This window comes from Dermacentor variabilis, chromosome 4 (assembly GCF_050947875.1).
Source record: "Dermacentor variabilis isolate Ectoservices chromosome 4, ASM5094787v1, whole genome shotgun sequence".
In the NCBI taxonomy this organism is placed as follows: Eukaryota; Metazoa; Arthropoda; class Arachnida; order Ixodida; family Ixodidae; genus Dermacentor; species Dermacentor variabilis.
Window position 1 is genome coordinate 948,516 of NC_134571.1, and position 14,016 is coordinate 962,531.

Sequence of the window (14,016 nt, forward strand, 5' to 3'; positions counted from 1 at the left end):
CACGCGCGTTATCAGAAGAGGCACTCCAAAGGGTGTAAACTGTTCTATGCTGATAACGCGCGTGCCATTCGTTACTGGAAAGTTCTGGGCTCGCAGCGATAAAGAAAGGAAACGCATCAAGGCAGATGACGATTATTTTTGTGTGGCAGAAGGGGCAAGCCAAAGGGTGTAAACTGTTCTTAGAGTGTGGCATAGCCCTTGCAGTTACCAAGAGTTGGTTATATTACAGTCGAACCCGTTTATAATGAGCTCGATAGTTCCGGGGAAGGTGGTCATTATATTAGTAGTTCATTATATGTGGACTCGAAAAAAATGCTCAGAAAATAACCGCACTGAAGCTGGTGTCAGCACTTACAATTCAGCAACACTTTTGTCCTTAAACCACATTTTCAGTGGCAATCTTGTTCTCGGTATGTTCCTGCGCCTAGCTGCAAATTTCTCTTAGAAATGTTCATCTAATGAACAAAATGTGGCATAGTACAGTCGACGACCGATAATTTGGACTCCACGGCGAGCATAAATAAGTCTGAACTATCGACTGTGGAAAACGAATGTATCCAAAAAAAAGGTTATTTTATTTACGTTTTAAGGCCCCTTTGAAAGGAAGAAAGGAAGAAGTGGTCAATCCATTGCTGCACACACATCCGCTTACGTGAAACCAAGTCCACCTGTATTTCTGCCAGTTTTGTATTGTCTCTGTGCGCCGATGCAAGGACTGCAAAGGCTCAAGTCCGATACGCCTATGAAGGCTCCGAAGCGCACGGCACATCATCATCACCCGAGGTAGAGTCGCTGTTTGACGGTGGGAGAACTGGCTCAGTTGTTTCATTCATCATTCAGTCCACCACATGATGACACCGAGCTGTCGACATCTGCAACGTCTTCAACTGTAATGGCGGCAGTAATCGGCACACCGCACCATAGCAGGTCCTGCTACGGTGCCCTGCCCTGATAGCCTACTATCTAATGATAGCCCTGCTATCATCATCATCATCATCACCACCACCACCACCACCACCACCACCACCACCATCAGCAGCAGCAGCAGCCTATCTTATGTCCCATGCTGGTCACTGCACTGTACACTGTACATTTTGTATATTTATTCACATATGTATCCTAATTATTTTATGTTATAATCCTTGAGTGTACTCTCCCCCATTACACAATGCCTCTAGGGGCCTGTAAGGTATCTTTAAATAAATAAATAAATATCTGGAAGCAGTCCCGATAGACAGGATCAGAAAATTGTGAATGCATTGAGATGTGGTCGTTATAAACGATAGGTTGTTATATCTGGGAATGTTAAAAGTGGGTTCGACTGTAACTCTATAGTGTCAACAGAAAGTTCCACTCCTGAATCCCAATTTTCTTCTCTATTTTGAAGAAACACACTATTACTAAAGAAGTGCAATTTTCTCCAACTCTGCTGCATATTTCTTCCAAATATTTTGCCATGAGATAAAGCAGCGTCTTAGGATTGCAGAAAAAGAGTTAGATAAAAATGTGAATGTTTGAGCAAGTCGGCCAGTGCATAGCTGCACTGTTTAACTTCATTAATTTCTTGATTTCTTACATTGTTGGGTGATACGAATTTCGAGTGATACGAATATTTTCACTGTCCCGAGGGATTCATATCATCAAGATTCTACTATAGTAAAGAAACAGAATCCATTTGTTCTCGTATCAAAAAAATAAGTGACGATAAAAATGGATGCGGCACCAAGCATGCGCGACCATTCGTGAAGTGCAACGAAGGCGTTGTGTACGAAATGTCCCTCTCATGCGGCCGCTCCTACATAGGGCAAACGGGGCGCTGCGTTAACGACCGAATCAGGGAACATGAGAGAAATGTAGAGCAAGATAAAGAAGGGCCAAACATTCCCAAGCACATTAAGTCCTACCCATCATGCTCTTGTGAGCCATGTTTTGCAGGGGCGCGAATTCTGGCAAGAAGTAAAGATCAAAAAGCTCGGGAAGTGATTGAAGCTTTCTTTATCAGAAAGAAAGGAAGCATGTGCGTCAGCGACCCGTCAATATCTTTATATATGGCTGAGAAGAAATATTTAACCAGTGCGCTTCCATATCAATCTTGATGTGATTGTGCCCTTGCGTCTAAGACGGGTATATAAGTGTGTGGTGTGCCTCCGAATAAAAGCAGTTGTAAGTGGCGCTCTGTCCCGTCTCCTTCCTTGTGACGTGTGTGTTTTCGCGCCTAGTAGCCAAGATGAATTGTGACCAACTCGCCCAACAAGACGTCCTTTTAAAACAGAATAGTCCAAGGCACAGGTAAAACAATGAAAAACTTGCCTGAATCCAAAACTTGAGTCCAAGCTGAGGGGGCAGGAAATCCACAAAGGGAAGGTCAAATGACAAGTCGAAGACCTCACCACAGAAGGCCACCCGGGCTGTTGAAATAAATTTTCAAAATCAATGACACCAATATACAGAGCATCATAATGAGAGCTAGCCTACAGAAACTACAAGCTATACTGATTAATGTTTTGTGTTAGCCAAAACAATGAACTCATGATCAACAAAAGTGAAAACCAAAAAAGCAGCAGCTACAGAACTTATGTAACAGTGCGGAAAAATAAGGAAAGAACGACAATAGCGACAGAATGAAAAGAGCGCTGTCTTCTAACTGTTTATTCTACTTACTATGCTAGGCTATGTACACATACAAGGCACCAGCAGGAAATAGAAAAAAGAAAGAAAGGAGGAAGAAAAATAACAACAATCAGCATGAATGGATCAAGGTGATATCATCAGGGTCTTAATCACGAACCATCTAAAAACCTTAGCCCTTCCTTGGTCAATGTAAGTGATGGCATGCTTACACACCCCTCTCCTACACGACCAATCTTAACCTCAGAAGGACCGGACCGTCTGTTGGGCTAGTTGGTCTCACATTGTAAATTCCAAAAACAGCACGAACAATACACATACACTTAAAGAAGACACGAAAGATGCGGACAAGTGCTACTACCAACTGACCAACTGTTTATTACAATCGACACACCCTCTGATTTTAAAAGTGAGCCACGCACAAGTGTCACACCCCTTTTTCCCATGCGAAGGTGAGTGAACCACATGGCTCGAGTGGCTTTAGAAGAATTCCATATCCATAAAAATTCACCTATCTGTGTAAACGAAACATTTTTGCTTTTGCACAGTGCTGGCCTGGACTTCTTATCTGCTATCTAAAGCAGGCAGCAGTTTTGTTCACCTTTTTTTGTTTTTACTTATGTTTATCACCTTCGCATGGGAAAAAGGGGTGTGACACTTGTGCTTGGCTCACTTTATAAAATCGGAGGGTGTGTCGATTGGAATAAACAGTTGGTAGTAGCGCTTGTCTGCGTCTTTTGTGTCTTCTTTATGTGTAGTGTATTGTTTGTGCTGTTTTGGGAATTCACAATCTTGACCCCCTCTCAGGAGATAATCGAGGCAGTCAAAACTGCTCATGCAGATTGCTTGTCTTTATTATTTTGCGCCTCGATTATCTCTATGATGCACTGAGAGGTGGTCAAGATTGCTCGTACAGTAGAGGGGTGTGTGCATGCCCTCACTCACATTGACCAAGGAAGGGCTAAGGTTTTCAGATGGTTCGTGATTAGGACCGTGGTGATATCACCTTGTGCAACTCATGCTGATTGTTCTGTTTCTTTTTTCTTTCTTTCTTTTTCTCCCTTTCCTGCTGGTGCTTCGTATGTGTATATATGCCCAGCATCGTCAGTAAAATAAACAGTTAAAAGTCAGTGCTTTTTAATTCGGTCTCTATAGTCGTCCTTTCCTTAATTTTTTTTTTTTGCACTGTTACGTAAGTTGCAATGAACCAAATACTTAGCCCAGCAAGCAACCATTCCAATCACTCTGGAGCTGCTAGAACTTTCCGGAATTTGAAGAAAACATTTCTATTCTGCTACCACTTCTGGGCACCCATCCAAACTTACATCTTGCTTTGCTCTATAGTGGCTGTCATCGTGCTAGTTTGGGAATGCAGACGACTCATTAACTTGACCTTGGTTTGGACTGCACAAAAAAGTTCATTTTAGGATAAGTTACATAGTGAGGAGCCTCCATGCTAAATTTGATGTTCAAAATATGAGCAGAATTGTCTCAAAAAGATAGCAAAAATAGTTGTTTTTGCTACTGGAACTGAAAAAACCCCGCCATAACTGCTTGCCAGAAGTGACGCAAGACCTAGTTTACAGTTCCTCAACATGACCTGTGCAATCTCAGTGGCCACTTTGGTCCATAGCATAGATGCCACAAGAAGCCCTCTCAGCACTGATATGCTCGGAACTACTGCACGCTTCGATTGGTCTCTATGATTTTCCAGGTGTGGTGATGCGAGCCAGCCCTGGTCGACCCTAGCTTGTACTGCCCGCGGTGCGCTAAAACTTTTGAACGCAGCGTGCTGGGACTTACGTCATAGGGACACCACCAGGTGCATGCATCGTATGTTCAAGTGGTGTTTGAAGACTGCTGGCAAGAAGACTATAAAATTACTAATTCTGCATCTTTGCTAAGATTGGTTTAGTGCAGGGGTTCTCAAACTGGGTTCCGCAAACGACATTTTAAAGGTTGTGCGAGCGGTCAGAACAATTTCAACCCAATTCCATATTCCCCTATTCACTGCTTCAATTTATCAATTTAGAGAACAAAATCCTGCACTGCAATTTGGATTTCGCAAAGCTAATGCATGCCACAGCCACACTTCACTAGTCTGTGAGCAGCAAGACACTCACGTGGCAGCAGCACACAAAGGGCCCTGCAATGCCACTTTCGGGTGGCCATATTTGCTCTAGATCTACTCACAGCATGTCACAGAACACAGAGCAAAAGGAATTATGAAAATTAGTCAACACAAGTCAAAGTTACTGGTTAGAGAAAATTCAAGAGACAAGCAAAATGAGAGTTACCCCCACTAGAATTTTCATGGCTTTAAAGTGCACATTTAACTTTCCAATGATGTCATATGGTGCCACCCAATAGAAGCAGGGCATTAGCACAAGTCAGCACATCACAATTGTCAAGCTTGCTCAGCCTATTGATGACATTTTCCATGGCCACCGTGATCGGGTGGTGCATTATGTAATCTCGGAGCCTATGGACTGACTGTTATGGTTATGACAGCTTCTGCGAAGCGGCTGTTGGCACACCAAAGGGCTCGGCATGTGATGCGTTCTCTTCTGTATAGACAACACCTCACCTGTGGTCATGCAATATTTAAAATGGTTGTAAAAACGTAATCCCATAGATTTTTTGCAGTAGTCGCAATATTTTGACAACATAAATCACATACAGTGCAGTCCACGTATAACGATACCACATATAACAATATATCGGTTATAACAATGATGAGTAAACTTAGTATCAACTTATGCATAAGGGCTATGAGAAAAAAAATCTGTATATAACGTTTTTCACCACATATCAGATGTAACGATCGAAATTCTGCCATTTGGGCGACAATTCCCATGCAGAATAATCGTGAAATTTGTGTTGCTAAGTTCCCTTTAACTGAGAGGGGGCGAATCGTTTGATTACACAAGTTTGTATCTGCCACCATTATCACACAGCGCATCCCACCAGCACGCTAATTGCGAAAGCCATGGAGAGCATCGTAAGTTGGCGCAGCGTCCCACAAGATGGTACCAGCTGCTTCGAGTGTGTGTCGCTGGCGAGCATCCAGAGAAAAAAAAAATGCGAGAAGCAAACTCTGCCTGTGCTCCTTTTCTACGACCTCCCTCTCTTCCTCAACGACTGCGGAAATGCGCTGTGAAAGCAGCGGGGGCAACGGTCGGTGCGCCATCAAAGCGCAAAGCTGTGGCACTTGATACGAAGCTGCAAATTTTGCAAGACTCGCGCAGTCAATGATACTGACGATTCTGAAAACCGCAGGCTTCGTGAGCCAGGGTGAAAGCCCTCATGTGTGAAACCAACACGGTAGTAGCTGGGGACATTACCAAACTCTGGGAGCATGTCGCTACTGCTGATAAAATAGGCGGTGCTTCGATCGAGGAGTTTCTGAGTGCAGATAGCACTGCCTCGTTCTGTGAAGAATCTCTGACAGGGCAATCGTCGCGACACAGACAGTGGCAACATGCGACTGAGGCGACGACAGCTGTAGCAGTGACGACGAGATTGACAGTGGCCAGTTTTTGACAACGACCCAAACGTTCGCGCAAAGTGCACTGTCATCGATAAGAGTCACTCACTGATTTCATGCACGCTAAATTACGGCCACCAGTGTTCCCGCAGCCTCTGAACACGACGCACACCAGGGTTGTGACCCAAAACTTCCGCAAAAGCAAGTGCAGATGTCTGACTATTTCAGCATGCCTAATGCTTGACACGCTGCTTAGAGGTATGAATAACTTCATTTTTGACAGCCTACTTTCTACAATGTCAAACATTTATTGTAAGTGGCAAATTTGGTCCTTTCTACGAGGTACACAATAACTGCACAGAGGTGATGCCATCCGTACCGCTCAGGAAGCTTTCCTTGACATATTGCAGGGCTCCTTTAAGACTTGTCACCTGTGACCTGCAGGCCTACGATGGCCAACAAAGTGCTTTTAATTCTTGCTCGCGAGCCCAGTTCGTAACACGTAAGCAGTTCGTAAAACGTAAGCAAGAATTAACTCGAAAATTATGCAGCCGAGAACCATTTCCGAATTTGTCTGTCTGCTTAACTCTTTTGGCTGACAGATAAGTATACGGTTAACAAACACACATTTACACATCATTTGTGGTTCAAGCTGTGGGGATGCGCGACTCTCGCGCGTCCCCCGATATGTTTTTCCCGCATGGCGCGTCTCCTGTAATCCGGCTTCGCCGCGTGGCCTGCGTGATGCCCGCGGCGGTCGATGTGGTTGGGGCGCAGTGCGAGAGATGGCGCGAGTGTTGCGCTGCTAACGCCGCCTCACGGCAGGGTTACTTGGGGGCGCAGGGGAGAACAGGCTCTCTTTCCCGGTAAATCGGCGAACAGCGTGGATGTCCCGCGCGCGCGCCGACCCATGCTTCTGCGAGACCGCCTCGCGTGGCTGCCTTCGAACGCGCCACCGTTCGCGTGACCGTACGCGCGAACGACCAGGCGTTGGGATCCAGCATGGGGCGAACATATTCGCTCGCTATCCGGTCGCGGTGAGTCGGACTTCTAGACTTGTCGCGCGCCCATCGGCATGTTTTGTGGATAGCAACTCGGCTAGCAGGCATTGATCTATGAAAGGTGCAATAAATGCCCTTGTGACTGTTTGCACTACTGTATTGTCGTTCCTTTGTCCCAAGAGCACGGAGGAGAACCCCACATCTGGCTGCCCAACGTGGACCTCTTGGGGCATCGGACGATGATTTAACAGTTTTGCTTCGTTCGAGACCTTTGTTTGATCCGAAGCGTAGGGCTAGCGTGGATTTTGATCCCTAGCGTTGGCGGCGGGCTTTCTTGAGCGAGGCGACGGTGGCTGTAGTGTGTTTGAACATGTCAACATGCTAAGCCTTTTCGCAAGTGTTTTTTTTTTTTTATGACATTCGTCGGTACGAGAGCCACGTGGTCTGCCTCCTAGGAGAGTGAGGCTCAGCGCCCGCGGAGCATTGACAAGCCTGAAGCGAGTGAGTACGGAAGCCTCATGGGTGGTCCGAATTTCTCATGTAAATAGCTTCTCCTATCTCTTTGACTCTGATGAAGTCGCGGCTCTGGGAGCCGGGTGGCCGCGGGCCACGGGTGCCACTACGGGCTGACTGATATTGCGGCCTGGCAACGGGCGCTCCGACACCGTCTGGGACGGTGGCCGCCGTCAACTCGGATGCTGTGTGCACCGAGCGGAGTAGGACCACCTCACAGAGCTGACGTCTCCTCGCGGCTGCCTGTTTTGCGCTCATTTTGGGTGTTATATTTGGATGCCAGTTGTTGTCAGGGTAGAGACGCTTTAGGCCTAAGGCTTTACGAAGCTGCCTGTCGCACGCGGAGGGACACAACCTGGTCGACCGTGGCGTTGAGGTGTTGCTTTCCTCATTCTATTTAGCCTCGCACGAATTGAAATTACTCATTCGACTCAAGGAAGCGAGCTTCGTTCACGTGAACTTAGCATCTGAGTAGCTGCCCGATCTTTGCTAGCCGAATTGAACACCGTACCACGTGGGCGATGCGCATGCATAATTCCTCTCCCTTGCACTACGTTAGTGTTTGCCGAGTGTGTTGAATGTACGCAGCGTGATTGGAGTCACCCCTGGCTTGCTGTCACCTGCACATCGTCTGCGCTGCTGCCCCGGACTACGATCGAGCCACCCCGGGCGATGGTGATGCTGTGGCCAGTTCGGCGCAGCGACTTCGGCGGCCTCCTGTATCCAGCTCACAACCCTCGGCGGCGGAAAAAAGAGCCGGCGGTCACCGACAGCTACTGCGGCTCTCGCCAGCAGGGCGCGTCGGCGCGAGCGACGCTTGCTCGTTCCGACTACTGCGTCGCCGCTTCCGGAGTCCTGGCCTGGAATCGTGCCGTCGAGTCTGCAAAGCTGCTGCCGTGACCGGCGGACGCCAGCAATGTACCCAAGGACAGTCGGCTCGCATGTTATGGACAGCGTGTGGACATTTCCTCGGCGCGGCCAATGTTGCATGTACTACCTTGTTCGCGAAGCACGCGTTGATGTTAGAGCGTGTGACATGTTTCGCCGGAATATGTAGTGATATAAGGTTGGGGGGGATGTGGGGATGGGCGACTCTCACGCGTCCCCTGATGTTTTTCCCGCATCGCGCGTCTCCTCTAATCCGGCTTCGCGGCGTGTCCTGGCGCCCGCGGCGGTCGGAGTGGTTGAGGCGCAGTACGAGAGATGGCGCGAGTGTTGCGCTGCGAACGCCGCCGACAGGCGTGGTTACTTGTGCGCCGCAAGACAAGGCGCTCTCTCTTGGTTCGGGACAGCGAGCAGTACGGACGTGCCGTGCCGCGCGTGCGCCGATCCATGCTTCTCCGAGACCGTCTCGCGTGGCCGCCTTGGAACGCGCCACCGTTCGCGTGACCGTACGCGCGAACGACCAGGCGTTGGAATTCAGCATGGGGCGAACATATTCGCTCGCTATCCGGTCGCGGTGAGTCGGACTTCTAGATTTGTCGCGCGCCCATCAGCATGTTTTGTGGATAGCAACTCGGCTATCTATGAAAGGCGCAATAAATGCCCTTGTGATTGTTTGCTCTACTGTAATGTGGTTCCTTTGTCCCAAGAGCACGGGAGGAGAACCCCAGAAAGCGTATCAGTGTTGGCATGGCAAAGTTTCTATGCAAAATTGCTTGCTATGGCACTGCATCGATCCCGTAATAAAAACATGCGACAAGTGTTTCGATTTGCACGAGGAGCACCGCTGCATGCCGGGTGAAGCGGCATTTAGGCTTAATGTTACAATCAGTATATCGAAGACCATTCTGCAGAGTGGTTGACTTGTGACATTTGTTTGTAAGAAATAAAATAAATTGTGCAGTAAGACTCCCTATCCCCGTTACCATTATGTGTACATTTGACGCACCCTTTTAGTGAGTTTGTATGTAGGTGCACTGGTGGAAAAAGGTAGGGGTTCTGTGGCACTTTCGAGAAGCTGGTGGAGTATTTCAAGGCCAGAAAGTTTGAGAATCCCTGGTTTACTGGCACGTCCTGCTCACTCGCAAGACATTTAGCCAAAGTAAAATTTTATTGCAGTTTGCCTTTCAAGAGGCCCTGAAACACTTTCTGAACATAGTAATAAAATGTGGCAGATCTATAAAAGATGCTTGTGAGCATTAGCACACCGAGGATTTTTGTCAGGTGAAGGGGTTCCAAAACTTTTATATGGAATCATGATTAAATATATACATTTGAATAAAGCCTACAATGAAAAACACAACATATTTCGACGATTCGTTTGGGGAATGGCCCACAGTCAAAAACATTTTCATGTCAAGATATAAAGAAATATTCATTTAATAGAAAGATTGCGTCTACCCCAATGAAGGGCCAAACCCAACTTATTGCTGCATGAAATACAAATAGAAGACCAGTAGCCATGGTTTCATTGCCAATTCATCCAACATCTTGTCTGCAGATACAAGAACTTCTCTGTGCACATTCAACAATGCTAAAACACTGCGTGCAAACAAGACAAGCAACCCCTCAACAGTCCTAATACATTCTTGATAACGGCCATTATCAACGGGTTCTTCCGGTGGTAACAAAACTGGCCTACACTCTTGTGGCTCATTTTATTTATGCTGCCAGTTACACTAATGCTTTACTAATAGAGAAAACAGGCTCCAAGGCATGGACGGTTCGGAGGAAATGGTGCACTGCCTGATGAATCAAGTATGCCTATAGGAGTTCATGTATAAGTTTAACTGATAAAATGCTAGCTAGAAATGCTACCTGCCCTAAAATGGTATCTGTGCACATGTCTAGCTACAAAGGCTGTTTTGTGCAATAGTCGAGTGGATGACAATTTTCTCTTTCACGAACCTTCCTTCTTCTTGGGGGCTTCAGCAGAACTGACTTGTCCTGTTAAGCCTGTACCACACTGCATAACTGCCAATATTTTTCTTGGTTCTGTGATATATTTCTACACAAACACCTAATCAAAATTTACCTCACACTCCCCTTCTCTTTCAAGTAATGTTTAAACAACCATTTTTTTAAGCTGACCTGAAAACATCAATGAAAGATTCTATGGTGACATTTTGTTTGGTCAACCTGGCTGTCAGATCCAGAAAGAAAGAGATGGAGGGGGAGTTACAACACATACACATCCATTGTTCAAGGAAGCACCAAATGACACTAGCGACTCTGCTCGTAACAAGAAGAACCTTTATTGCTGTCTGCCCGTTAAGTATATACTTGTTGCAAGGTGCCGCCCCCTTGCTTTCAGTGCCACCTTGTAGCTGCAAGGTGGCACTGAAAGCAAGGGGGCGGCACCCTTATCGGCGTCATCATTGGAAATGATGACGCCGATAAGGCAGCTCGGACGTCAAACCAAGAAGACCGCTGTGTCCCCATTCCTCTCTCAAGGACCGACGCCGCTAGGCAACTTGGCATTCTAGCACGCACGATCTCCTTGGCAGAGTGGAACACTGCACATGCAAGGCGCACAAGACTGCAAAGACTAAACCCGTCACTTCAACTCAAACCTCCGGCGGGTCTACACCGACGTGAAGCGTCTCTTCTGTGCCGGTTATGGCTTGGAGTTGCCTTCACGAATGCCTACCCAGCACCAATTGGAATGACTAATACTTCTGCATGCGATGTTTGCGGATGCGAGGAGAACATTGACCACTTATTGTGCCATTGTCCTCAATTTCAAGCACAAAGACAGTCTTTGTCCAACACACTGAGGAAACTAGATGATTGTCCTCTGAGTGAACAGACCATATTAGAGCACCGTCCCGACCGATCATCGGCTCAGAAGGCAGTGAGGGCACTTTTGTGTTTTCTCAGAACTTCTGGTTTGCTCGAGCGACTCTAACTGAAGTGCTGTCCGTACACGTATCTACACCTTCTCTCTCCCTTCTTTCTCTTCCCCTTCTCCCATCCCCCAGTGTAGGGTAGCCAACCAGACTATTGACTGGTTAACATCCCTGCCTTTCCTGAACTCTCCTCTCTCTCTCTTGTAGCTGCAAACTCAAGGGCAAGGCGGTGACCACTATATTATGCGAAGCATATTAACGTAGGTTTCGGGCCTTCGCGCGACGCCCGGCGGTGGCCACCATTGACCCTGAAGTGGGGTCACGTGACATGACGTCACGTGATGACGTCACACAGGCTGCAGATGGGGCCTCATATCGCGCCGTCGGTCGCCTCCCGGCAGTGGCCACCATTGACCTTCAAGTGACCTTCAAGTAGGTCATGTGACATGACGTCACGTGATGACGTCACACCGGCTGCAGATGGGGCCTCATATCGCGCCGTCGGTCGCCTCCCGGCGGTGGCCACCATTGACCCTGAAGTGAGATCACATAATGTGACGTCACGTGATGACGTCACACCGGCAGCAGATGGGGCCTCATATCGCGCCGTCGGACGTCGCCCGGCGGAGGCCTCCACGCTTCGGTTCGCGCCGTCGCGCGCGACGCGGCGGCGGCGCCACCATCGCTGCATCACGTGATATGTGACGTCACGCCAGGGATGAAGCGGCGCGCGCCCGCCGTCGCGTCAGTCTCTGTGCCTGCAACCGCGCCAGCGTCTTTGCGCCGGGCGTGTATGCGGTCAAGATGCCTCCAAACGCTAAGGATACGCTAAGGTTAAGCCCAGTGGATGCTTCGCATCCACTGGGCTTAACCTTGATAAGCCTCCAATTTCTTCCTTCCTGATATAACTACAGTTTCAACTTGCACCGTGGTCTCACTGCACAACCGTATCACACTTGCTTCCATTCATCATGTTCAGGCGATCTTGCTTACACAGGCAGACCCTGTATTTCATGCAAGGAAGTGTGGCCACAGGTCGCACAGGCAACATGCAGAAAGAACTTTGTAGTGACATTCCTGGTGTTGTTGGTGAGGCTGCTGCCCATCCTTAGACATTCTGGTCTGCTGAGGAAGGCACCAGGAAGTGACAATTCCTTTGCTGAACGCTGCTAAGAGTCTCAACCACATACGATCGAGGTCGTTGAGCAGGGCTGAGGACAGGACCGCTGCATATCATGTCCTTGATACACACGTCATTCCCTGGTTTCAGAGGACTCAGGAGACCTGCACTGTGACGGCGTTTGTAATTTTTCACCTGTTGCACCTAGGCCACAGAATCCTGTGCCCTACACTTCTCGTGACTTGGCAATGCGGGCAGAAGGCGTTCTGGCAGCCCCGGAAGGCGAGCTTGCAGTTTTCATCCCATAAGTAATTGTGCTGGAGAGATGCCCAAAACTCCAAGTTTATCTCGGTAAGCGAGAAGGGCCAGGTACGGATCGGAGCTTTTCTCAAGCAGGTCCTTCACGATCTGAACCATGCAATCTGCCTCACCATTACTCTGAGTGTATCAAGGACTGATTGTCTCATGGTGGAATCCGTAACATAGAACAAAATCAGCGAAATCTTTGGACATGAACTGAGGTCCCTCTGTCAACACAGCGTCTGGAATCCAGAAGTGAGCAAAACAACTCTTCACCGCGACAATGACCGCCGGTGCTGATGCAGTCCCCAGCGTGACTACTTTAGGGAATCGGGAGTAGTAATCGACGATCAGAACATAGTCAGGTTTCTTTGAAGTGGAACAGGTCAATTTCCAGGCGTTGCCATGGCCTTTCCGGTGTGGGAGTTGGTACCAGTGGCACAAACCTCGACACACTTGGCACACGGAGTCACAAGGTGTTCAATATGCAGATTGCAATTTGGCCACCGAACACGCTCTCAGGTGCATTCTTGACAGCAGCAAACCCCTTGATGCCCCTCGTGCAGCAGTGCAAGGATGTCCTGGTGTTGAGAAGTTAGAACGTTGATATGGTGATCCAACAAAAGCAAGCCATCGTACACACTCAGTCTGTCTCTCTCTATCCAGTACCGTGCTACGTGGGTTGGTACTCTGTTCTTGGGTGGCCAACCTCTCTCACAATGTGTCACAACTGAGGAACACTCTCCATCCTCAGCTTGAAGATGACAGATATCGTCTAATTGACTAGCCACTAGTGGAGGTAGATCCTTGAAGACCTCTCCTATGTGGATTTTTAAGCTGTTAACAGTTTTCTAGATTGGCAGGTTGCAGGGTGCTCATGATAGTGTATCGGCTCTAGCTAAGAGTTTCCCAGGTACATCAGCTCGATCCACATTCACTGTACTCGAGGCGGCAAGACTTCCAGGTCCTTCCTCAAAAGGAGGTCTACAAGCAGAAGATGATCCGACATGACCTCAAAGTGTAGGCCACAAATGTACTGGTCGAACCTAGTCACGACCCACATGACAGCCAGATTCCTTTTCCGTTTGACTGTGGCATCCTTCTGTGGGAGTGAGGGATTTCGGAGCATAGGCCCCAGCATGTCGAATTCCAGAAGACTGGTCCTGGAGCAAGACG

The 14,016-nt window shown here is 48.1% G+C and overlaps 1 protein-coding gene across 5 annotated transcripts in view; it reads right to left on the minus strand.

Annotated features, from left to right (window-relative positions):
- Nucleotides 1-14,016, minus strand: part of tweek (transmembrane protein KIAA1109 homolog tweek) — a 703,556-nt gene that overhangs the window by 584,012 nt on the left and 105,528 nt on the right. For all 5 annotated transcript variants that reach the window (XM_075687924.1, XM_075687922.1, XM_075687923.1 and 2 more), the window contains exon 11: nt 2,311-2,408. In XM_075687924.1, coding sequence (XP_075544039.1) covers nt 2,311-2,408 — 98 coding nt within the window. The remainder of the gene's footprint in view (nt 1-2,310; nt 2,409-14,016) is intronic.